The sequence below is a fragment of the Hyposmocoma kahamanoa genome, unplaced genomic scaffold (genome assembly GCF_003589595.1).
Source record: "Hyposmocoma kahamanoa isolate Upper Pololo Valley unplaced genomic scaffold, ASM358959v1 115, whole genome shotgun sequence".
Lineage (NCBI taxonomy): Eukaryota > Metazoa > Arthropoda > Insecta > Lepidoptera > Cosmopterigidae > Hyposmocoma > Hyposmocoma kahamanoa.
This window is the reverse complement of record NW_020653389.1, coordinates 116,397-140,126: the sequence shown is the minus strand read 5'-3', so window position 1 is coordinate 140,126 and position 23,730 is coordinate 116,397. Positions and strand designations below refer to the sequence as shown.

Here is a 23,730-nt window from a genome sequence, read left to right as displayed (position 1 = left end):
CTATTGTATTTGGCCATGGGAGCATCTCATGTAGCTAGGAACAAATCTCACGAATGTAAGACATCAGAGTAAATTCAGATTTCAAGTAGCACCTTTTTGTTACGCAATCCAGTTGGCGACGGAATTAATCGTCAAAAAAAAACAATTCAGACATGTTGTACTTGAATATTTTTATAATATATTATTTAATTAAGCATTGTTATTGTGTTGGCTTGGATTATGCGGGCATAGAAGATGTCGATTACGTGGAAACTACACGTAATCCGGAAGCAGGTAATTTAGAATTTAGATAGGTAGATATACATTTAACGAGTAGGTAGAGTCTCAAATGGCTTTGGTTGATTATGCATAACAGTGAAGAAACAATCACTTTGGGAAAAAGATATAGTACGGTATGAAAACACGATTCGTAAAAATTTTCAAACCTCGAAATTATACAAGAAAACTGCTGCATTCAATAGGTATTTTGCATATACCAATTTTTTTTTTATATCAACCGAACTAAATAGAAGACGTATAGCATTGACTTACAATTATATGGACGTCGGGTCCGCGCTAAAAAGTGTCCGAACTTAAAGGGCGTTCAAATCGTATACAGAGCGTCATTCACGCTTTAGTCTTCGTTTGTTTCTTCTGACAGCGAAGCAAGCAAAATTAGACAGTACTGCGATGACATTACAATTTGAATTCAACGTTTTAGCTTTTTCATATTCCTTTACATGTCACTACGTTTAAATAGGTTGACTTGGGACATTGACTTACAATTATATGGACGTCGGGTCCGCGCTAAAAAGTGTCCGCACTTGTAAGGCGCTAAAATCGTATACAGAGCGCGACACTCCGCTTTAGTCTTCATTTGTTCTACGGACAGCGCGATACTGCGATGACATAACAATTTAAATTTCGAATAGGTTGACTTGGGACATTGTTTTCGTGGTTTTTGTATTAGACCCGTCGTCCATTTATTTGTAAGTCAATGACTTGGGATATTTTTTTCGTGGTTTTTGTATTAGACCCGTCGTCCATTTATTTGTAAGTCAATGACGTATAGTAACTATATACATTTTTCAAACGGTTTTAATTTCCTTTGTAAAAAACAAATTCTGAAATAGAGCCAGTGTCCCAGCCGTTCGACCCGCGCAATAGAACCGATTGAAATATTTGAATTCGAGATGAGATAGCAGCAACTCTTAATTGTTCACACGCAAAGAGCAAAAACGGTACATTTCACAACTTTGAATTCATGTTGGCAAAAGCAGCCTTTAAATCACAAATATCTGAGTTGACAAGTCCCATGTGCCTGTAATTTCACCAGCACCCTTACCCTTCTAAACTGGATAATGCTCACATGCTTGGCAGCAGGAATAGGTATAGTGATGGGACGAACAAGTCGTGCGTCTGGTGGTAAGCGACACGCCTGTCCCTAACAGTTGCAGTGCCTAAATCGCAAAAATCCGAGGGGCATTGCCACAGCGTGGGTGCATCCGCGCGTTCCCATTATGTCGCGACGACAGATAGTCCTGCAGTTTAAAGTGTCGTGGCTTATATATTTAAATGAAATTGTTCACACATAGAACAACACGATTAATTGTCGTTTACTACTTTTTTGACGTTACGACGACAGACTGACTGACAATGGGAAGCCGAGCTAGAACTACAGTCATCCGACGATAAATAAAACGTCACGATAAAAATATGACGACAGATAATCGCTACTTCAAACGATTATGTCGTGCAAACGACAAGGCGGCTGCCGTAAACAGATAAATTATCGTCACAATCTAGTGGGGACAGCTAGACACGACAGTCGTTCAACGGTAAACGTCCACGACACAGTCACGACAGATAGTCGTGATATGGGCACAGGCTAGACGCGACTGTCGTCCAACGATAAATAAAACGTTACGGCATTATGGGAACACGCTCTTAGTCATAAGTTGGAAAAGTCCGATGTGCCCTTAATTTCCACCAGCACTCTTACCCTTCAAAACCAAAACGCACATTACTGCTTGGCGGCAGAAACAGGTATGGTTAGAAGTATTTCTGTGGACGAACTCATTTCTAAAGGGCTATTCAGTTACCAAAAGGTTTTTGCTTTAAGTTTAAAATGAAGTAACGATTTAATTACGCCTTTTCAGCTAGAAGATTCGGAACTACTACCAAACAAAGCAATGATCAAAAAGGGACTAATTTACATCCATTGGACTACAGAAGAACTCAGCACAAAGAAAACGAGCAAACAAAAATAAAATATCTTAAAGAAGAACAAAAAAACAAAGAACCTACAAAACGTTGCAAAACTAAATTATCAAAAGAAGAAAATATCAAAGGAATAAAATATATGACAATCGAGGAACTTGTCAAAGATTACCTAGAGTATTCTGAAAATAATTTCGATATGGAAGGTCTAAGAAATGGACAAATAATAAGATTAAACAAAACTGCAATTAGAAATAATATTGCAACGAACATCAACGAAACGTACGACGAAGGCAACGAACTCACGTACCTGCATGCCGGAGATTTGATTGCAAATGATACCAATAATGATATTTATGAATTTGATTACACTACGGAAACGCCGAATGTACACACAAGTAATATTGCAACACTTAACTATACAGTACAGGATCCTGGAGGTTTACCACGAAATACGATACTACGTGACAACGAAGCTCATACGTACTACACTTGTCAGTTTTACTACGACAGTTTGCGACAGGCGGCCACTAGGCTTGGGCCAGTGTCCGTTTCGATCATCGAGTATATAACCAGAAATAGAGACGAAATAAGGGCCATTCATACCTGGCAACTCATCAGGTAAAAGGGGCTTATATCACTTTTAAATATCAACTCTCGTTTGCATTGAAATCACTCATTAGAAACTTGAAATAATACAGCGCCAACAACTGACCTGTGTGTACGTCTCCGTATATTTCAAAAAATATTCTGTATTTATTGTAATAAAGATAATATCTCTAACAATGTTGTGCTGTTCTATTCGGTGTTGTGGGAAAAACAGCAAAACATCTAATTACAAAACAAACGGAATCACATTTCATTGGTAATTAAATATGTAATAGTGCAATTTTCGTCCATTATAGCAATGCTCAAGTTAAACTGGTCATTTTGAAGTGAAACAATTAACTCTATTTCTGGTTATATACTCGATTGTTTCGACGAATGTTGTCAGTTAAAAACGCCAACGTTTAGGAAGCAGCAAGATATTTATTTTTAGATGAATCTCTTCGACGGAATGTAGTTGTGGAGATCATACTTGGGGCAAAAAAACCAATCATGGACAAACAACCAACCAAAGCATAATATTATTAGAGCATATAAAATCACACAAAATGTAAATAAAGGAAGAATACACATAAAGAAGGAGGGATTTAAGGTTTATAGGACGAAGAACGAAGGTAGGAGGTCATACAAGGAGGAAGTCAATTCATCCAAACCACATATCGACCCCTCCTACGTAAATGTCGAAATTGCCAAGTTTAGAAGGGAAAACGCTCCCCTGTAAACTTGGTAATTTCGACATACGATACCTTACGTAGGAGAGGTCGACATAGGAGATTCTTTGTCACGTAGTCTGTCTTTTTTCAAGACGGACTAAAATGACATTTGCTGGGTTGTCAGTTTTCATAAAATTTTAAATAGTCATGTAGTTGTTTGCTGTCAACAGTTTTATCGATAGATTACGATAGGAGATAAAATTTTGCTAAAATATCTAAATTATGAACGTTACGACGTTCTAATGGTTACCAATTGCATTATTGCCTTCTTCATTCTTATTTTGACAGTTGGTTATATTGGTGTCGGAATCAATTTTTATTCTTATACATTTTACAAGAACTGGCAGACTTGATTATCTATTCGAATTAAAATGAAAAACTTTAAAATAATATGTCTCCTTTTTGTATTTTTAATAGATATATTTAGTTCTAAATGCAGTGTATTTATGAATGAACATACAATAATAGACAATTCAAATAAATCTGCGCCTAGTAGTTGGATGAATAACGGGCCGATGATCATTTAAATGAAACGAGTTCCGCTATTTATTGCATAAGCATGACCAACATTCAGTCGATAGTTGATAGAATATTTATCGACTCCGATCTCTGTAATAGGTGCTTGCAAGTGGGCAACACTTTTGCATAATGAACTATCATTTTACTCCATCTTCAAAAAAGATTTATATAGACATATACTATAGTATCGTATTACGTGGTACCAAGACGCGAAACCATCGGGAATATATCGTAAAGGATGGTAGCCATATTATGTCAGTCACTTAGGCATATTGTTTCCGGTTGTTCCGCTCTTACTAACACTGAGTATTTCACAGTATAATAAATTTAGTAAAACTGCTTAGTGACCGTAATACGTGCGCCAACAGTACGTGGAGTTCCATATGCTTGAGCTCAGTCTGTCATTTTTGCTTGTTGCGTTATGATTCCGATAGTAATCGAGGCTAAAGGCAGTTCCATTGTTTGTTTCTTCCGTGGAGTAGCCATACCAAAATATTACTTATTAAGAGCTCTCTCTGAAGTAAATAGTAATAGAAATTATTTATTCAATGTACGGAGTACGAAGTACGGACTCGTGTACCGGACGCGCAGGTTTCTTGGAGCTGGAGAGACGTAAGTGACGGTGTCGGAAAGTGAGCATATCAACAGCTCCAGTACCTCTATGGATAATAGGGAAGGCGCTGTACGTGAACCCAGGGCAGCACATCCAAGGCAACTAGCCTTTTAAGAACCGGATGAAGACTGTGTCGCGTCTGGCCTATTCCCATATCACAACTATATGTCGTGACTGTGTCGTGGACGTTTATTTTATCTTTGAGCGACTGTCGTGTTCACGGCAGCCGCCTTGTCGTATTCACGACAGAATCGTTTGAAGCTGCGATTATCTGTCGTCACATTTTTATCGTGACGTTTTATTTATCGTCAAACGACTGTCGTTCTAGCTCATCCCATTGTCATGACAGTCTGTCGTCGTAACGTCAAAAAAGTCGTGAACTACAGGTAATCGCGTTGTTCTATATGTGAACAACTTCATTTAAATATACAATGACACGACACGTTAAACTGCACGACATTTGTCGTCACGACATAATAAGTGTCATTATAAACAAAACTTATGTAGAATGTCCGTGAGCGTATTGTTAAAAATTCCCTATAATAGATATTTCAGAAGCCGCTGCAAATAAAACAAAAACCAAGTTCTTGGAACTCTACAATCTATTGCCAGCAGTCGGGGCAATCAAAATAGTAAAACCCATAAATAAAACTAAGGAATCGTGGTACGTCCCTGAGACGTACCCATGTTGGGAGCTTCCTCTGTTATATGGAGAAATAGTGAAAAAGAATATATCTGAAGTATTTACGTCATATCCGTTGTTTTTGAAGAACGTTATCGACGATCATCCTGACGTTCAAAGACGAAGGTGAGTTTAAGGGTGAGGCAAGATGAGCGTAATTTTGTGAGTTGTGAGTAAAGTTGGATCATTTTTCGAAAAACTTGATATAGTGGAAACTTTTCAGGAAAAATTTTTGAAAAATTGGAAACTCAATTCGACGGCTCACATTATGTTATACATTTAGATATATCTTTTGAGTATTGAATAAACTATTATTAACCGACTTCAAAAAAGGAGGAGGTTCTCAATTCTATAGCTTGTTTTATGTATGTTACGCAATACTTGTGATGTTGTGGTGATTCTTTTTTGTTGGAAAGAAAGTACCTCAGTAATGGTCCCATTTAAAAATTTGAAGACAATATTACACTTCTAAGGATGACGAACGACTTTTGAGGTCGGTTTTTTTATTAAGAGCTCTCATGCCAAAAAAGTTTTGACGTTGGCTCCGCCCAAATTTGTGAAACAAATATATGCCTGAAGTTCGCGTGACTTGCGACAGTAGATGTTGAATTTTGCGCATTAAAAGTACCAAATTCGTTTTAGCGGAATAACTCTAAAACTAAAGGGATTAAAATCCGTAGTGACAGTTGTCGATCATGCATAAATATAATTAATTATCTAATTTTTGTCCTAATAACCTGTAGCATTTCGAGGATAAATCGAAAAAATGTGAAAATTAGAGATCATTTCGTGATGTTTATCTATAGAGAAAACTTTATTGTTTTGTTTCTGATTAATGTACACACATCAAAAAAAGTTTGCGATCACTTCGAAAAACTGAAATCTTTTTTGTTACTGTAGGTTATATTATGATTTTTTCTTCTTTTTAGATTCTTTATTTAAAAATAAATTAGAACATAAAACAATGACCCCGTTCAATTGTTTTTTCATATAAAAAGGCTTTCAGTCCTAGCTTACGCTCATTCAGAAATCTGATTTAGTCAATTATAAGCGATTCAAGATATTTTTCGCGGAAAGTTGTGATTGAAAAAATGCCAAGAGGATTATCAGAGGTTTTACGAGCTAGAATAGTAACTTTGAGGGAAGAAGGATACACCACGAGAGTAATAGCACGCAGACTTGCTATATCCCAATCCTGTGTCGTGGCTACGTTGCAGAGGTATCACGGAATGGGGAATTTAGCTGACCGACCCCGCAGCGGTCGCCCAACTGTTTTGACAGCTGCCCAAAAGCGCTATATTAGATTGCTGGCAGCCCGTGATCCAACAATCAACGCCACTAAAATAAAAGCAGAAGTCAGGGCCGCCTCTGGGCTTGAAGTTAGCACGCAGACCGTTCGCAATTGCTTGCACCAGGCTGGATTACGAGCACGGAGGTCTTGGCGAGCTCCGCTCAATTCCCGGCAACGTCAACACCGAAGATTGCAGTGGGCTAGACTTCGGCAAAATGAAGAAGGTGAGGACGAAAACATTTGGCAAAACTGTCTCTTCGTTGACGAATCCCGAATGAGCACTCATCCAGATAACCGACGTGTCCGTGTCTGGAGAAAACCAGGCGACCGTGAAAGACAAAGAACTGCCACTGGAACAGTTCAGCAAGGCAGAAAATCGGTGTCCTTTTGGGGTGGCATTATGATTGGAGCTAGAACGCCTTTGATCCCGTATCGGGGCTTCATGACAGCAGACATGTACAAAGCAGTTACTATTGATGATATCGTCAGACCATTCCGAGTAAACCATGGGCACCAATTTGTACTGGTCGATGATAATGCGCCCGCACATCGAGCTCAACGAGTCAATGCTGCTCTTCAAGAATACGATATCACACGATTAGACTGGCCTGCCGGCTCGCCCGACTTAAACCCAATAGAGCACGCGTGGGATGCTCTTAAACGAGCAGTATGGAACCGTGAGCCACGTCCCCAGACAGTTCCAGAGCTCAGGGCAGCCGCTATTGAAGAATGGGATAGGTTACCCCAGGAAATGCTGGATAACTTGATCCTCAGCATGCCCAGGAGGATCTTCGCATGTACTCGAGCCAGGGGAGGAGTTATTTTATATTGAATTCACACCTTTTAATAATAAATTGTTGTTTAAGTTTCATTAAACAGTCTTTTTCTTTCTATGAAATTGCTATCACTATTACATTATGATTAATGGCTCAATTTTTTAAAATAAATAATAAAAAATAGTTTTATATTTTAATTTCAAACAGGGTATTCCTATTTAAAGAAAGCATACAACATAGATTTTTTCTTGATAAAGTTAAATTTAAAGAATTATAGGAGCTTATGCTATTGATCGCAAACTTTTTTTGATGTGTGTATATGCTTGAATATATCGTGTAGTTACTCATACAATATTTTATTTTTAACTTTAAAGTGGGTATACCCCTCTAAAATCATCAATCAATCATTATTTGTCAGTCTTTTTTTGGCTTAGTCGATGAATGGCCAATTCGCAAAATGGCTACCAGTCTAGGAAAGCCCAATTCGCAAAATAACTATTTCGATATAGGCCCAATTCGCAAAATGGCCAATTCGATATAGGCCTAATTCGCAAAATGGCTAATTCGACAAAGGCCTACTTCCTAAAAGGCCCAATTATAAAAACGGCCAATTCTTAAAATGGCTAATCTGCAAAATTTATTTTGCCCTTGCGTGAGGGATATTTGAAAATCGTAGTAATTATTTTCAATGGGATTTTATTCTAAAAGTCGCGCGTTAAAAAGTTTTTAATACATTTTCATATAATCTTATCCATGTTTGTGACTTTTGAGTTTTTGTATTATTTTATTTGTGACAAGTTTCATAATGGAAGAAAACACATTTATTTTCGACAAAAATCAAAAAGGTAATGAAACGTTATTACTAAATGGATACAGGTATAATAAAAGAAACAGGACAAATAAAAATCAAAGTACGTTTTGGAGATGTGCTAATAAAAATGAGTGTAGTGGATCTATAACTATAGATTCTACCAGAACAAGGATACTAAGAGCACCCCGACACGTCTGTGAACCTGACCCAGACAAAAACCAAATTTTTATCAAAATGAGTGAATTCAAAAACAAAGTATGCCAAAATATGGGGCCAATAAAGGGAATTTTCGATAAAGAACTGGATAATATGTCAGGAACTATAGTTACTAAGCTTCCATATTTTCACACTAAAAAAGATTCTCTTTATAACGCCAGGAAAAAATTTTTACATGCACGTAGATTAACATTCCAGAATTTAGAAGATGTGTATGTCCCAGAAGGATTGGCAGAAAATTTTCTTGTAGCCGAAGATGGGAGCACAGATAAAATAATAGTTTTTGCTTCGAAATTATCGAAAAAGATTATACATCGTGCCTCAAAAATGTGCTTATACGGTGATGGTACATTCAAATGTGTTTCTCGTCCTTTTTACCAATTATACACCATCCATATTGACATAGGTTCCGACGAAAATACCACAAATATTGTTCTAATTATATATTCTCTTCTTCCGGACAAGACTCAACTCACGTATACGCGACTTTTTAAATTATTCAAAGATCGGCTTGGACTAAATATAAAAAAATTTAAATGTGATTATGAGGTGGCGGTAATGAATGCCGTTAGCGAAATTTACCCGGACGCAAAGATAACCGGTTGTTACTTTCATTACCAGCAGGCTATTTGGAAAAAAGCAAAGGAAATGGGTTTAACTAATTGTAAGGAAAATAGAAGAGTCATTCGGATAGCCGCCGTCATGCCTCTTTTGCCCCCACGTTTTATACCGGAAGGATGGCAAATCATTTATGGGAAGATAGAAAGTCTGTCTTATGCAATGAAAGATTTCCAAAAATATTTAGAGAGACAATGGCACCGCCTGACCCCAACTTTATTAAGTTGTGCTGGTCAACGCCACCGGACCACCAATGCTATTGAAGGTTGGCATCGCCGCCTAAATGTCATCATTCCGAAACGTCCCAGCTTATTTCACTTCATCCACAAAATACGAGGGGAATCAAAGCATTTTGACGTAAAAATTAAGAAAACATTATTTGAAAAGCAAAGAAAAAATCGGGCAAATAGAGACATTATGTTTGATAAAAAATACAAACATATTGTAACAAAACTAAAAAGGCACGAGATAACGGTGCAGGACTTTTTCAAGAAAATTATTTATTTACAGTTTTTAATGTAGTGTGTATCCTTTTTCTCTGATTATTTTTACTTATTTTATTTATTTTATTTTAATTATTTCATTTATTTTATTTTCTTTATTTTGTTTTATTTGTTTTTTTTTTCAATAATATAATAGTGCGCACTTGACCTCCATCTCAACTGATGGAAAGTGACGATGAGGTCGACGATAGAGCAAGCACACTTAAATAATGTCTAATCACTCTCGCCTTGAAAAGGCCCAAATTATAACGCTCAGGAAATAAGTCAGAAGGCATGGAAATGTACACCATAGCAGTTCGCCATATAAATGTGGAAACATAACGAATCTTTGGAATGTATATTCCAAAACACGTTTAATTTGTGTATTTTCTTTATTTTGTGTTTTTTTTAATTTCATTTATAAACGTAGAATTTGTACAGTATTTTTTTATTCGATAACATGCGGAAATCGGAAACCATAGAAGATACAAGGATTCTGTTTTAGGACCCATTGAGTTTCTTTATGTGAAAACGATTTTGGCAAAGTCAATTTTTTGGTTAAGCGTAAGTTGCCCTAAAAAATTAATAAAATTGAATATAATTGTCTTTTAGTGCTTATCGACTCAGTTTCATAAAGGGATCGTTTTAATGTTTGGGACGAAAAAAATCGGGACAGCAGAAGTTGGTAATATTAACTTAATAACATTATATTAAATGTGACCAACTTCTGCTGTCAAGATTCTTTTTTTCAATACAATAAAATCATTGTTATAAGAAACTGAGTTTATCAATTTTATTCATTTTGCATAAAAAATCCATTGACTTTTGCTTGTTCTAATGATATTTTTTTTAATTGTTATTGTAAAGATGATGAAAATGTAAACAACTATTCTATTTATAAAGACCAACTCTCAGAGTTTCTTGCTCATTCTTCAGTAGTAGAGCGTACCTAATCAATGATGATTTTGTTCAGTATTCGTTTAGTGGTAAAATTTTTGTTTTTTTTGGTGTCAAGGTGCGAAAATAAATATCCTGAAATTCATTTATGCAGTAATTATTTCAACCTCTAGGCTATACGCGCATTTTCACAATTGGCCATTTCAAGAATTGGCCATTTTAAGAATTGGCCTTATCAAGAATCGGCCATTCCAAGAATCAGCCATTTCGAGAATTGGCCGTTTGTAGAATTAGTCCATTGGAGAGTTAGCCATATTCAGAACTAGTCATTCCGCGAAATAGCCCTCATTTTAGCTAGTAGCCATTTTGCGAATTGGCCATTCATCGACTAAGCCCTTTTTTTCCTCTTTTTAACCGACTTTAAAAACAGGAGGTTCTTAATTTGACTATATTTCTTGTATGTTCCGTGATATGAGCCGATTTCCACGACTAGTGGTCCCTTTCAAATTTGAAAATAATCTGTCACGTCTAAGAGTGGGAAATTAATAATAGTAATAACGCACACACTGAACATAGCCCCGCACTAGGGAAACCCTGTGTCGCGGGTGCCATGGACACACACATAGACAATCACAAATATATACACCCAAACTCACGAAATAAATGTAGGCCATATAAACATTTCTCCCCGCCCGGGAATCGAACCTCTGCGTGGCAGTTCGGCATGGTAGGCGTTCGGCCACGGAGGCAGTTCAATTTTATGTTTATGTGTTGGAGTTTATGTTTAATCAAATTAGATTTTTTATTCCCGATCTAAGAGCTTAGACTTTAGGCACTTTGTAGATTGGATCCATACATAACTACATCCAATAATTACTAAAAGTTTTATGGACCGTGGGTTGTGCATCTTTTTCTTTAGGAAGGGTACCTAGTAGGCCCTAATTGCAAGGCATTAATTACACGTTATTGTTACAGGGATAGACTCCAAAATATCACCTACAACCGTGCCTCAAAATGGTGTTCAATTCTCCCCTGTCATGGCGACCACACACTCTGCTTGTACCCTACAGATAGGTATTCAGTAATATGCAATTCGTTCTACAAAGTCTACACTTTAAGACCAATGCAGCAAGTCGCGTTGGTTAACACCATCAACGCCATGAGGAACCTCGTTGCACAGGGAACGCCGGACGAGTATCCATATTTGCCACCCGCGGCTAATATGAAGCAGATTATTTATAACATAGGTGAGCTTCCATAACAATTTTTAAGTACATTGAATGTCAAGATGTTTGTGAAATTACTCCAGTAGTTTATTCATTACACGAGGCGAAAGTTTACGCGCGGCCGCCGCGTGGCGACCGCCCAGTTACTACGCCTTCACGTACGTTAATGGCGAATGTGAATTCAATTTACTAAGCAACAATATTTAAATTCCTCTGAATAATACAACCGCGCGGTCGCCGAAGCTAGCCCGCGTGCCCGGTGCGCTCATTTAAGTTAAAACGTAAAAGCTAAACAAATAGAGAGTATTTTGCTATGACAGTTAGACAGCAGAGAGTCCGCTCGGCGACCGCGCAACGATGAAATTCGTGTCGAATAAAAGCGCCCTAAAGACGTTAGAAGGAAAAGGGAAAGACCGCACAGTCGCGCGTTCTAATTGTCATTTACACGGACGCTCTTCCGCTGTAATAAAAATGGACACGAGCAATCGCGCGTGAAAGAACGTTAGCTTAAAAAACTTCAAACGGGTAATCGCACACAATTGCGCATGCAGGCTTTCCCGCGCCCAACCCTGTACACTGCAGATCACGCGCGATATAATGACCGTGAAAAGGGGGCTAATAAGTTAAAACATACAGGTACAATGTACAATAAAAGCTTAAATACTAGAAACTAAAATTAAATTATATTAATAAAACTGGGTCCCCGCGGCAAGGTAAGTAAAAAATATTTAATACAAAAAAGTTTCATTTAACTCTGCAGATTTGGAAGAAATGGCAGATAGGTGGTTAAAACAGTGCCTGCCGGGACCTGCACCGTGTTTATCACTGGAATCAAAACTAGTGTCTCAGCTGGAATGCTTTAAACGAATTGAGAGTTGCTGTTGGAGAACAGCTTGGTATTCTAATTGGCAAGTTTCAAATTACTGTCTTTATTTAAGTATGCTAGTTTGGGAAATGCCGGGGTAACACTAAAGGACACGTCGTGCCGTGTTCGATTTCAGGTATTACACGGTACTTCACCTATTGCTAATGTTCACAGTGAGAAACCATATACAAAGACACGACAACAAGAACTTAGAAAAATTCGTGAGGTCCGCTGGCTCATTCCGTGGCTTAGTTGGCATAGCGTCTGGTACAGCATGCTAGGAGACGTCGTTTCGAATCCGGCAAGATCGAAGGAATTTTTTCCAAGTGTTCGATCTTTGTATTTAAAATTGTTCACAGTAGAAGTTAATTGTATATGCCTCGTTGGCGTGGCGCACGATATGTGACCGTTGCGGAGCGCGTCACAAGAGAGAGTGAATTTTGTGAATGATTCTCGACTATTGCCGGAAACGTGAATGACGTTTAGGGCTGCGCCCACACTAGCTAGGAGAATAAGAGACAGGCAAACGCCCGGGTTTTAAATCGGTTTAAAACCCATTAATGTTTACAACTAAATATTGAGCGGGACAGTTGCTTCAGCTGTACCAAGCACAAGTCCGGTCGTGTATGTACTGCTGCCACTTACAGGATGGCTCTGCTAAGTACCAACTGACCACCTTCGATTGAATCGACAAACGTGGCAAGCGGCTTATAGGTGACTCGGAATTAGTAGAGGCGAAGCTGCAGGGCCTTGAACACCGCCGTAAAGTTGTCTGCTTATCGGTATTCTACAATCCTGTAGAATGCCTGCCATGCGATGGAAAGGCATAGTTTGATTCCGCTTTCCCCTTTTTATCATCGGGAGGTTAGACGTGGGCTGGGATTCCAACCCTACGTTGTAGATATTACCAGGATCCGCACGAGGCGTTTCGCTTCCACATTTATACGGCGAGCGGCTAGAGAGTGGAATCCCTGCCTGCGGACTTATTCCCCGAACGCCATAACTTGACGAGAGAGAGAGAAACGTCGGTTTGTTTGAAAAAACAAATATACGCGATTTAAATCCGGAAAAATAGTTTCGTTTCTTATAAAAATATCTTGTGAAACTTTTATAACAATTTTATATGGTGCCAGTGAACATGTTTCAAAACCATTTACTTGGAGCCACAAATTTTGTTAATGAAAAAAACTTAGAAGTTATATATTTTTTTTCTTTTCGTATTAAGTATATTTTAGCGATTCTCTCCATTTTCATCTCAATGTCTCACTCAACAGCATACCACTTCCCGAGTGCTTTGTAGACCCAGTGGTGGGCTGTGTCCACGCGTGGTTCATGAGTGCCGGCACACATTTACAACCTATGCACATAGGTTGCGGTCATATAGAAAAATATACGTTTCATACTATACAGCTTATTTGGGCCAACACGAATAAGGTATGATCCCATGCATTCATACTAAACAATACATTAATACAATATCATGTACTATCTTCTCTCTTCCCACTAACCGTCGTATTTAAGACGTCAATCTTACTACTGTGATCTGGAAAGACTAAAACGATTGATTAGTAAGACTAGAATGGTTGCCTAGAAAGATTAGCATGCTTGCCTTGAAAAATCGTCATGTTTTCTCAGAGAGACAAACATGTTTACAGTTAGTATGTTTGCCTGGAAAGGTTAGCACGATTGCCTGGAAAGACTAGCGTGAATGCCTGGAAAGAATAGCATGGTTTCCTGGAAAAATTAGCGTGCTTATCATTAAAGACTAGCATGCTTACTTGAAGAGACAAGAATTCATACCAAGAGAGACTGTTATGCGTGGATGGAAAGACTTGCATGGTTGCCTGGAAAGACTATTAAGCTTAAGACAATTATCTTTTTGTAATAATGCTGTTTCAAAGAAACAAAACGACATGAACTATAATTTCTGTTGAATTAATCATGATTTTTGATGATTTACAATCTTCTCTGACGGTTAAATCAAGGCATAGATCAGAGTGGTAAATGTTCGCTTAGAAGACACTAGATCAGGTAATTTCCAGGTATTAACCTGAAAATTACCTAAAAATGACCTGAAAATTACATAGTTGTCTCTACCTAATTAATAAAAAAATAATGTCTCTACCTAATTTCGGTGCCAATTTGATGAGCACTAAAAAAGACAAAATTCCAAAAAAAAAAAACAAATAGAACTAATTTTGTGAAAAAAAAAGAAAGAAACAAAATAAAAACAGAGATGACCAAAAAAATTCAAATTTTATGTACATAAAGTCTATGTATGTGTGTATGTCTGTCATATGTAGGTTATCATTATTTATATTATATATTCACATTTAAACTTGCAATAAATATATTGTACAATAATTAGTCTCGCAGACTTTATTTCTGCACCACGGCTAAGATTGGCTGGAAGAGATATCTTCTAGACATAAGCTCACCTTTGTATATGACCTTTGTAATATGTGTTTTGCAAACGTGTGTTTAGATTGGATGCGCATACGCCAAGAAACGGTCGGGAGAAATCCGAGTTATATGCAACTTTGCCCCCGGTGCCCCATTTTACTTGGACACAAAATACTATTGCGGCATATTAAGGCATAACAACATGCGGCACTATTTACCAGATGGTGGCATAACGAATTTGACATATTTAAAAAAATTGGGTTTTATCCTACAACCTATGAAAACGGCACCGAGGGACAATAACAATTTAACTGCAAAAAACATGTCTTATCCAGAATGCAGCAGTAACTATGAATGGGGCATTGTTGCTTTGAGACAGCAGTATCCTACGAATTGGGTTAGAAATAAATTGAACCTACACGAAAATGGCTCTACTGGTGTTATTGCAAGATTGGTGACGAGGTCAGTGAACCGGTTTATTTGAAAATCATCATAGTCAACCCTTTATTAAGGCGAGAAGTTACTGCTCGTTCACTTGAAAGAACGAGCAAGAATCTCTAGGGATTGCTCTTTTCAAACAAACTTAAACGCTATGGAATAGACTTTGAATCATAATTGTGTAGAATTTAGACTCATGTTGTCTTTCTATACATCTTTATCTAACACATATTCTTAAATTTTTTAATAGGACTTTTCAATTAAAATGAAGAGTGTGTACCTTGTAATCTTAATATATGCTCCGGAATCTTATTGTAAAAACGTATACAGTTACCCACAAAAAATCGTTTACCTTATGTAAACGAAATCGTGGTACTACGACGTGGGACTTAGTTCTAAGGTTAATATTATGGATATCTTCTTTCTTAATGAAATTATGTATATTTTTTATATTTTTGCACGCGAGCCTGAATTTTACGCGATTTTAGTAGTACTACTTAGTAGTTTTTGTTTTTGAAGGGTGAAATTACAGGCACATGGGACTTGTCAACTCTTCCCTCGTAACGAAAAAAAATTCAACGATCCATACTTTATACAGCAGTTGTGCCTATTTTCGTTCTGAGGGCAGATTACTTATATCTCAGGGTGACGCGCGCAGTGGCAGTGCCCCTAAGATCTTTGCGATTTAAAGCTCTGAGTGGCGCTGGAACTGGAGTGGACAGGTGTGTAGCTTTCCACCAGGCGCACATGTTCGTCTCGTCCAATCTGCCGTCCACTAAATAAGACGCGGCTACGTGACAAATGGTCAAATAACCGTTTTTAAGAGCACAAAATTCTCTTTTAAAAACAGGTAAATTAGTTAACGCCTTCGACTTATCGGAACTTACCCCTAACGATGCATAGATGGAATATCATTAAACAATTTCAATATTCTGAAAACGGGGTTTTGGTTTTTATGAGAACTGAAAAAAATATTTAGGTAGCGGAAGGCAGCAATAAATCAAGAGGACTGTTAACCGCGATGCAAGACAGCGTCGTCGGATACTTAGTCCCTATTGATATACTTAATGTCGCGACGAGTACTATATAGCTATTTTTGTAATTAATTTGTTTTACAAGCTGCAACTTGTAAAAGTTAATTTCTTGTGATAGCAAACAAGTCAACTAGATGGCGCTTATTGCACAGATTTTTATGGATAGCGACGGCTATTCTACTAATTTGTATAGGATAAGCGCTATCTATCCACATTAGGAAGCGTTAATTTATAAATTAGTATCTAACAGTGTTATCGCCTTTCTCATTTATGCTCATACACGCATCCCTCTCACTCAAACTCCTTTTTTTCAGACCCTATAGAGACCTTCGTCTATAGGGTCTCCATACCCTGGAAGTCGCCTCGCGTGTGTCCCGGTGGTTTTTTCCGCAAGCTTCCGCGCTACCACACACAACGCCATCTATTGACACGCATATTTCAAAGTCAAATTTCACAAATTACTTTAGCTCTCTTGTAGCAGTTTTTCACTTAAACTGCTTATATAAAACATTAAAACTAGAATTTTAAAGTAATATAACAAATTGATCGGTTAGCCACTATTTGTATTACCGGTTCTTCATGTCAACATCTATGGTCGAGATTTCACCTTCTAAAGGTCGAAATATTCTCTCGTCCATGACCATATTTGGTAATGCGTTTTCGAAAAGACGCAAATTCCTTTATAAATAGGTTCCCTTATAAATAGGTCTTCCGCCCCCGGTCCGTGTTTTTTCTCGTCTCATTATTGTGCTGCTGAGTTGATCAATAATTTGTGTAAAACTACTCCTGCGTACCCCTGGCTTGGAATCGTACCACCGGGCGTCAAATGTAGCGTCACCTTCGCCTCGAGCATACATAATCCGCGGGGCTACTTTCGCTCCGGGCCTACCCTCACCGCGGGTCTACCTTCTCCGCGTCACCGTGGTCACGGCAGCCTAGTCGACCACAGACCATTGTGTCCCACTGAACCCGCGACTAGCGTGCGGTGACGTCATTCGCGAATGCTTCGTAAATTAAGCTAAGTGTCTCCATTGCGTTGCAATGCTGGGCGAACTATCCGACGTATCTGACTCTGAGCATTTTTATTGGAAAAATTTGAAATATACTGGTGAAACCATATATTGATTATTTTTCTGGAAGCTTGGGGCACTATATTTGCATAATATTACGAGGAAAAAAACTTATTGAAGAGAAATTAATTGATATCCACGTCCATTTACATAATATAAATTACTTCCAGGCTATTGATTAACGCCATCTTAATATAAGACTGGATTTTGACCTTTTAGTATGAAGATTAGCAGTCGTCTTCAGTTACTGGTCCTTGTAATTTCTTAAATATTATACTTTAGTAATTATTTTCAAAACAGGTACGACTTTCAAGAAGAAACCTGCGCACGCTGCGATGTAGACGAACCAATATACGAAATCGGCGCACCCGGATCGCTTTGCAAAAAACAAGGAAACAGATTTAGCTCGCTATGTTACGAGTATAAGGTTGCTACAGGGTACAGAATCATCTCAGTTCTTGCGCCTATGATTTTGTTGACTCTTATATTGTTCGATTTGTTTAGTAGTGTTTTAAGGCAATATCATTAGTGTAAAACACACAGGTAACATGATCAGTTTGCTCATTTGAAAAATCCTCTGAGACTGTTTCTTTCCGGCTTCTTCTTAACATCCATGGCAACATATAATATCAGTACAGAGTACTAAAAAAACCGACCTCAAAAGTCATTTATCCCCTGGTTTGCTATCCTTATTTTTTATAAATTTAAATGGTACCACTACTGAGGTACCCTCTTTCCAACAAAAAAAAAAAAGAATCATCAAAATCGGTTCACAAATTAGTTATCGCGTAACATGCATACAAAAAATACAGAAGAATTGAGAACTTCTTCTTTTTTTAAGTCGATTAAAAATGGTTGCTTTTAGTGTTATATACATAGCGCGCCTACGGTGAAATATAGGCTTAACTGCAAAAATGTGAAACTACTTAACAATGAAATTTATACGCAATAATTTTAACGTTTTTTTAAAAAAAAAACCCCTGAAAAGTTCATGGAATTACATCTGTTTGCCAACTTTTATTGAAATTAGTTATCGAAAAGTGCGTGAAACCGGATTCATCCCCTAGTTTGCCACCCTTAGAGGTAGAATATTTTCTTCAAATTTAACAATACCGAGGCAAAGTACCCTCTTTTCAACAAAAAAAAGGATCATCAAAATCGGTTCACTAATGAGTTATCGCGTAACATACATACAAAAAAAAACAGTCGAATAAAAAACCTCCTTTTTTTAAGTCGGTTAAAAATAGATACACATTAATTTTTTAATTTTTAGATAGAGAACAATAATATATAACACTTAAAATAAGCTCTTCAAATGTGTTCCGTAGCCCTAAATACAAAAAAAAACTTTTAACACGATGTATATAAATTTACATTTATGTAAATTTTTGCAAATGTAAGTTAAGACACTGTTCCACCGGAGGTGCGATAGGTTGTTAACAATTCCTCTTTCGAGACAGTGTTGCCAGGTCAAATCGGAGAAAATCGGAAGATATCGCACAGAAAAAACAGTAGATTGAGGGAAAAACAGTAGATGCTGAAGTTACGGTGTTTGAAACACTTTTAATCGATTTTCTTCAAACATTGTCACCTAATGTTTTTGATGTTATCTTACGATGTTGGTATCTGACAATAAAAATTGTATTTGGATAATAACACCATAGATGTTACTTCCCCGCATTTTCTAGACCTGTGATTGACAAATATATTTTATTTGGCCGAAATACCAAAAAAAATGAACGGACGATTCTATGATTTGACCACATTGTAAAGATTTGCAAAAACTCCGACAAATGTTCAATATGTTCAGAGAGTCACAGTTGAGATCACGGTAATGCTAAATGCATGCACGTAAAAGATTTTTAGTAGATACATTTATGGACCAGCTAAAAAAATATCATTCAGTGGAGTGCATTAAGTACCTTTTTATCCAGTAAGAACAGTTTACAACATTTTTTATTTAATGTGCTCTACATTTTCATTTCAAAAACATAAAGTACGACGTCGTAAATGGAAAAGACGATTCACAAAATCTAAAAAGCCGACAAGAATAGTTGTGAAAAGTGAAAAATCTGAAAATTCCGAAAAACAGTAAAACAGTAGATGTAATCCAAAAACAGTAGATGTACTGGAAAAACAGTAACCCTAGCAAAACTGTTTCGAGAGAATATTACAGTTTATAGTTCAATATTATTTGCTGATTGCAGTTTATAACGGTTACAGTAAAACATTTTGAACTTAGTTGAAAAGAAATAGAGGCGGATAGTCTACAACATATTGTAAACTGTAGTTCCTTCACAACCAATTAATAAAATCAACCATTACTTATGTCAATCAATTGTCAGAAAACACGAAAAATAAATATTTTGTCATATTTCTACCCTCATATGAAAAAGTTACCATTTTTAATGTAAAGATGTTTTTGGTTAGTTTGTTCCGATGTGGTCTGGTAAGTGCCGTTAAAATAAAATATTGAAAGAATTCTCTTTCATTTTGCAATTAACGTAATATTATGGTTAGTTTTTTGGTGTAACTTTAGCTTTAGCTTATTTAGATAGTTATTTTAAAGAAATAATAATGTTTATAATTATTAGTATGTATTTTAACTGTACAATAAACATATTTTTCTACTCTTGTGCTTAAATCTGTCAATTATAACTTCATAAACCATAGTACAATAAATCCAATGATACCTACGTACTAGCGTACTAGATGCGGCGTTCTATACACGCGCTGTGTTTCACTGACGTGCGGTGAAGAGGCTGCACATCATTTAGTTGGTTGTCAAACATTCAAGATGGCGGACGCAAATGCAGTCTTAATTTAAATCGGTGTGTTGCTCACATTTCGCTATTTGACTAATTGTGTGAACATAAATGTAAAGTTTTAAATTATTCACATTGATTCGGTAAGTTATGTTGTGGTTTTTGATTAATTTGTGCATTATAACATTTGATAATCGCGAAATAGTATACAAAATTTCACACTATCCATCTCGTTTTGCAAGCATGTAATGACGCGTGTTAAAACAAGACAAAACATAAATTACATTGATTAATAAGCAACAGAGTGTTGTGTTCTGACTAGACAATAACAGGGTATGTATAATATGATTATAAAAGGTCACATAGTTACTAAGGTCACATATAAATTTTAAAAAATATAAAAAGACTAGGCTCAACGATATCTATGTACTTGCATGGTCGAAAGATCTTTGCCTTTCCGCATGGAACAGTATATAACAACTCGACTGCATTTTTTCCTTTTGCTTAATTTGTTTTTCTTTTTAGTAATATAATAATTATAAGCAGCAAGCGGAAGGCCTCTGGGTCAAAGCACAATGGAATGTATTGTGTAACTAATAGCGACATTGCTAGGGGTCTTTCGTTAATTCCGCAATTATGGATAAATGTCATTAGTAAACACTCAATATTATTTAGCTACCCAGCTCGTTCCCAATGATGTAGACTCTCAAGGTCTGTCCACGGTACCACGGTGCTGATACTCTTTGACAAAATTTAACACAAAAACAAAACACTATCACCATTTAAATTTTTATTGAATTGATATACAATTATTTTTTTGTGAAATTACTCCACTAGTTTGTTGTACAAAGGTCGAACACTTAGAAAAAATCCGAAGCAACGTCTTCTAGCAAACCGTGTCAGGCGCTATGCCAACGAAGCCACGGAAGGAACCAGCGGACCTCACGAATTTCTCTATGTGCTTGTTTTGCCTGATCTTTGTATTTGGTTTCAACGGCTTTTTAGCGTTAGTGGAGTAATTTCACAAAAAATAATTGAATATTAATTCAATAAAAATTTAAATACAGTGAATAGCGACATCTGTAGTCGGGGCTGGTAACTGTGAAGATATCTAACTGGGTGACTACATACTTTCATAGATTTCTTATAGATGGCGCTACGGTTAAAATTCGTTGAAAATCAAATACAAAGATCTGACAAAACAAGCTCATAGAGAAATTCGTGAGGTCCGCTGGTCCGTTCCGTGTCTTAGTTGGCACGGTTTGCTCGAAAACGTCGGTTCGAATCCGGTCGGATCGAAGGAATTTTTTGTAAGTGTTCGATCTTAATTATAATTATCTATTGATAGTGTTTTGTTTGGAACAGTTTGGAACATGTACTTGCTGTGAATGTTCTTGTCTAGAGATTGAAGTCATTGCACAAACACTGCGCTGAGGTCTCAAGTTAACTCTTGCGGGTTATAGTAAACGTCTCGTTTAGAATGAATTTTTAATTTCCGCTAATATAGCTCACAATAATTAATTTAATTTGAAGTTATAGTGGTTATTAAGTAGGTGAAAAAATGGGGGCGCTAAAAATAATTTATTCTCAAAGTGGGCAGTAGACAAAATAAGTTTGGGAACCCCTGATTTACACGGTCCAGGGATCAGTATTTGCTTCGGATTGTGCAAAGAAAAATGTTCACTCCTCGCCACTGGAAGACAGTGGTAGTGGTTGCACAGGACCATCCTTAAAAAATAATGTAAGAAATATTTGTAGACTTACCTGTCCGGCTCTGAAGAAAATCTTAGTGGCTCCAAATTGAAATTTGTCAGGATCTTTAAGATGCTTCGCGAGTATCCTCGCGCAGGTCGCTTTGATATCTGATCGGTCGATTTCTTTGTGGGGACAAAGAAGGCGGTACCTGCGAAAAGTATGTTCATTCATAAATTTTAACTGCCTCTGTGGCCGAACGGTCACCATGCCGGACTGCCACGCAGAGGTCCCAGGTTCGATTCCCGGGCCGGGAGAAATATTTGTATGACCTACATTTGTTTCTCTTGTGAGTTTGGGTGTAAATTGTGCTTGTCTATATGTGTGTCCATGGCACCCGCGACACAGGGTTTCCCTAGTGCGGGGCTATGTTGAGTGTGTGTGTGTTATTATTATTATTAAAAAAAAAACAAAAAAAATGTATTTTTCGTCACACATGCTCGTAAATAATATAATTGCATGGTGGCAAATAAAACCCTCGGGCCTTTTTTTCCACTCCACAGGATTGCAAGGTGGGTATTATGTGGAGTTGTTCCTATTTCGACTAGGAAAGATTTTTTACATTGAAATTTGTATTAGTGCCCCTTAGACCTTTGCTGCAGGCCCACGACTTATTCATCTTGTCACTTGGTATATAAAAAAATATCATGTAAAACTTTTATTACAATTTTGTCCAAAGACTTTTTATGGTGCCAGTCATTGACTTACAAATAAATGGACGACGGGTCTAATACAAAAACCACGAAAAAAATGTCCCAAGTCAACCTATTCGAAATTTAAATTGTTATGTCATCGCAGTATCGCGCTGTCCGTAGAACAAATGAAGACTAAAGCGGAGTGTCGCGCTCTGTATACGATTTTAGCGCCTTACAAGTGCGGACACTTTTTAGCGCGGACCCGACGTCCATGTAATTGTAAGTCAATGTTTACCAATGATTTTTTTATATCAACTCAACTAAATAGAACACGTATAGTATACGATATATGTTTCTCAAATGGCTTTAACTTCGTTTATAAAAAAAAAAATTCTGAAACACAGCCGGTGTCCCTGCCACTCGGCCCAAGCAAAATGAACCATATTTCTACGAGAATAAATTGAATTCGGGTTGAGGTAGTATCTTAAATGCATATCGGTACGAGAAAACCGAGCCCATCTTTTTATTCAATCCAATTCATTTATTCATTCGTTATTACAGGTACATGATATAGATGGTAATAATAATTTTATGGAATCTCTGCAATAAGCCAAAAAATACGAAGTCAATTAAATAAAAATGTAATGTCAAAAGAAAAATGGATAATTGTATCCATTGGCCAAGAAACTAATAATAATTAAAAAGTCTAAAAATATTAATAACTATATGGTACCCAACTGTCAGCATTTACCTATTCTAAGAAACTGTCATTAAAATATTCTTCTATGCTATAGTAACACTTGTCAATTAATAATTGTTTTAATACATGTGTTACGGACGGCCGTACGCGCCTGGGCGGTCAGAGCTAGAATTCAGAAGAGAATGAATAATTCAGGAGCTCTGATTGGCCGGGCGGCGTAGCGACCCATTGATAGGACCGGTACGGTGTGGGAGACACCGTACCGGTATAAATATAAGCGATAATTGTCATTTGAATCAATCACTCTCACTTGTCACATTTAGTTGTTTATTGTTTTTGTAAGTCAGATCGACATATACGAATATACAGTCCACTTCAGATTAAGGAAGTTTCATTTTACAAAAAGAATATCGAAGGAA

General features: G+C 37.0%; 2 protein-coding genes across 2 annotated transcripts in view; one reads left to right on the top strand and one right to left on the bottom strand.

The window, feature by feature from the left end:
• Positions 1 to 23,730, bottom strand: part of LOC113239724 (unconventional myosin-Va) — a 112,745-nt gene that overhangs the window by 57,971 nt on the left and 31,044 nt on the right. Inside the window, exon 15 of the mRNA XM_026476817.1 lies at positions 21,989 to 22,127. Coding sequence (XP_026332602.1) covers positions 21,989 to 22,127 — 139 coding nt within the window. The remainder of the gene's footprint in view (positions 1 to 21,988; positions 22,128 to 23,730) is intronic.
• On the top strand, positions 2,326 to 18,109 carry LOC113239725. Its single transcript, XM_026476818.1, has 7 exons — positions 2,326 to 2,597; positions 5,197 to 5,458; positions 11,399 to 11,670; positions 12,410 to 12,557; positions 13,789 to 13,948; positions 15,000 to 15,379; positions 17,760 to 18,109. The coding sequence occupies exons 1-7, from the start codon at positions 2,342 to 2,344 to the stop codon at positions 17,986 to 17,988; spliced, it is 1,707 nt and encodes a 568-aa protein (XP_026332603.1). The 5' UTR covers positions 2,326 to 2,341; the 3' UTR covers positions 17,989 to 18,109.

What these genes read in the sequence shown, in the direction of transcription:
- LOC113239725 (XM_026476818.1), top strand. Translation starts at nt 2,342, where the DNA reads ATGACAATCGAGGAACTTGTCAAAGATTACCTAGAGTATTCTGAAAAT. An exon ending in TTTGGGCCAACACGAATAAG is followed by an intron (nt 13,949 to 14,999) that starts GTATGATCCCAT and finishes ACGTGTGTTTAG; the next exon opens with ATTGGATGCGCATACGCCAA. An exon ending in ATTGCAAGATTGGTGACGAG is followed by an intron (nt 15,380 to 17,759) that starts GTCAGTGAACCG and finishes TTTTCAAAACAG; the next exon opens with GTACGACTTTCAAGAAGAAA.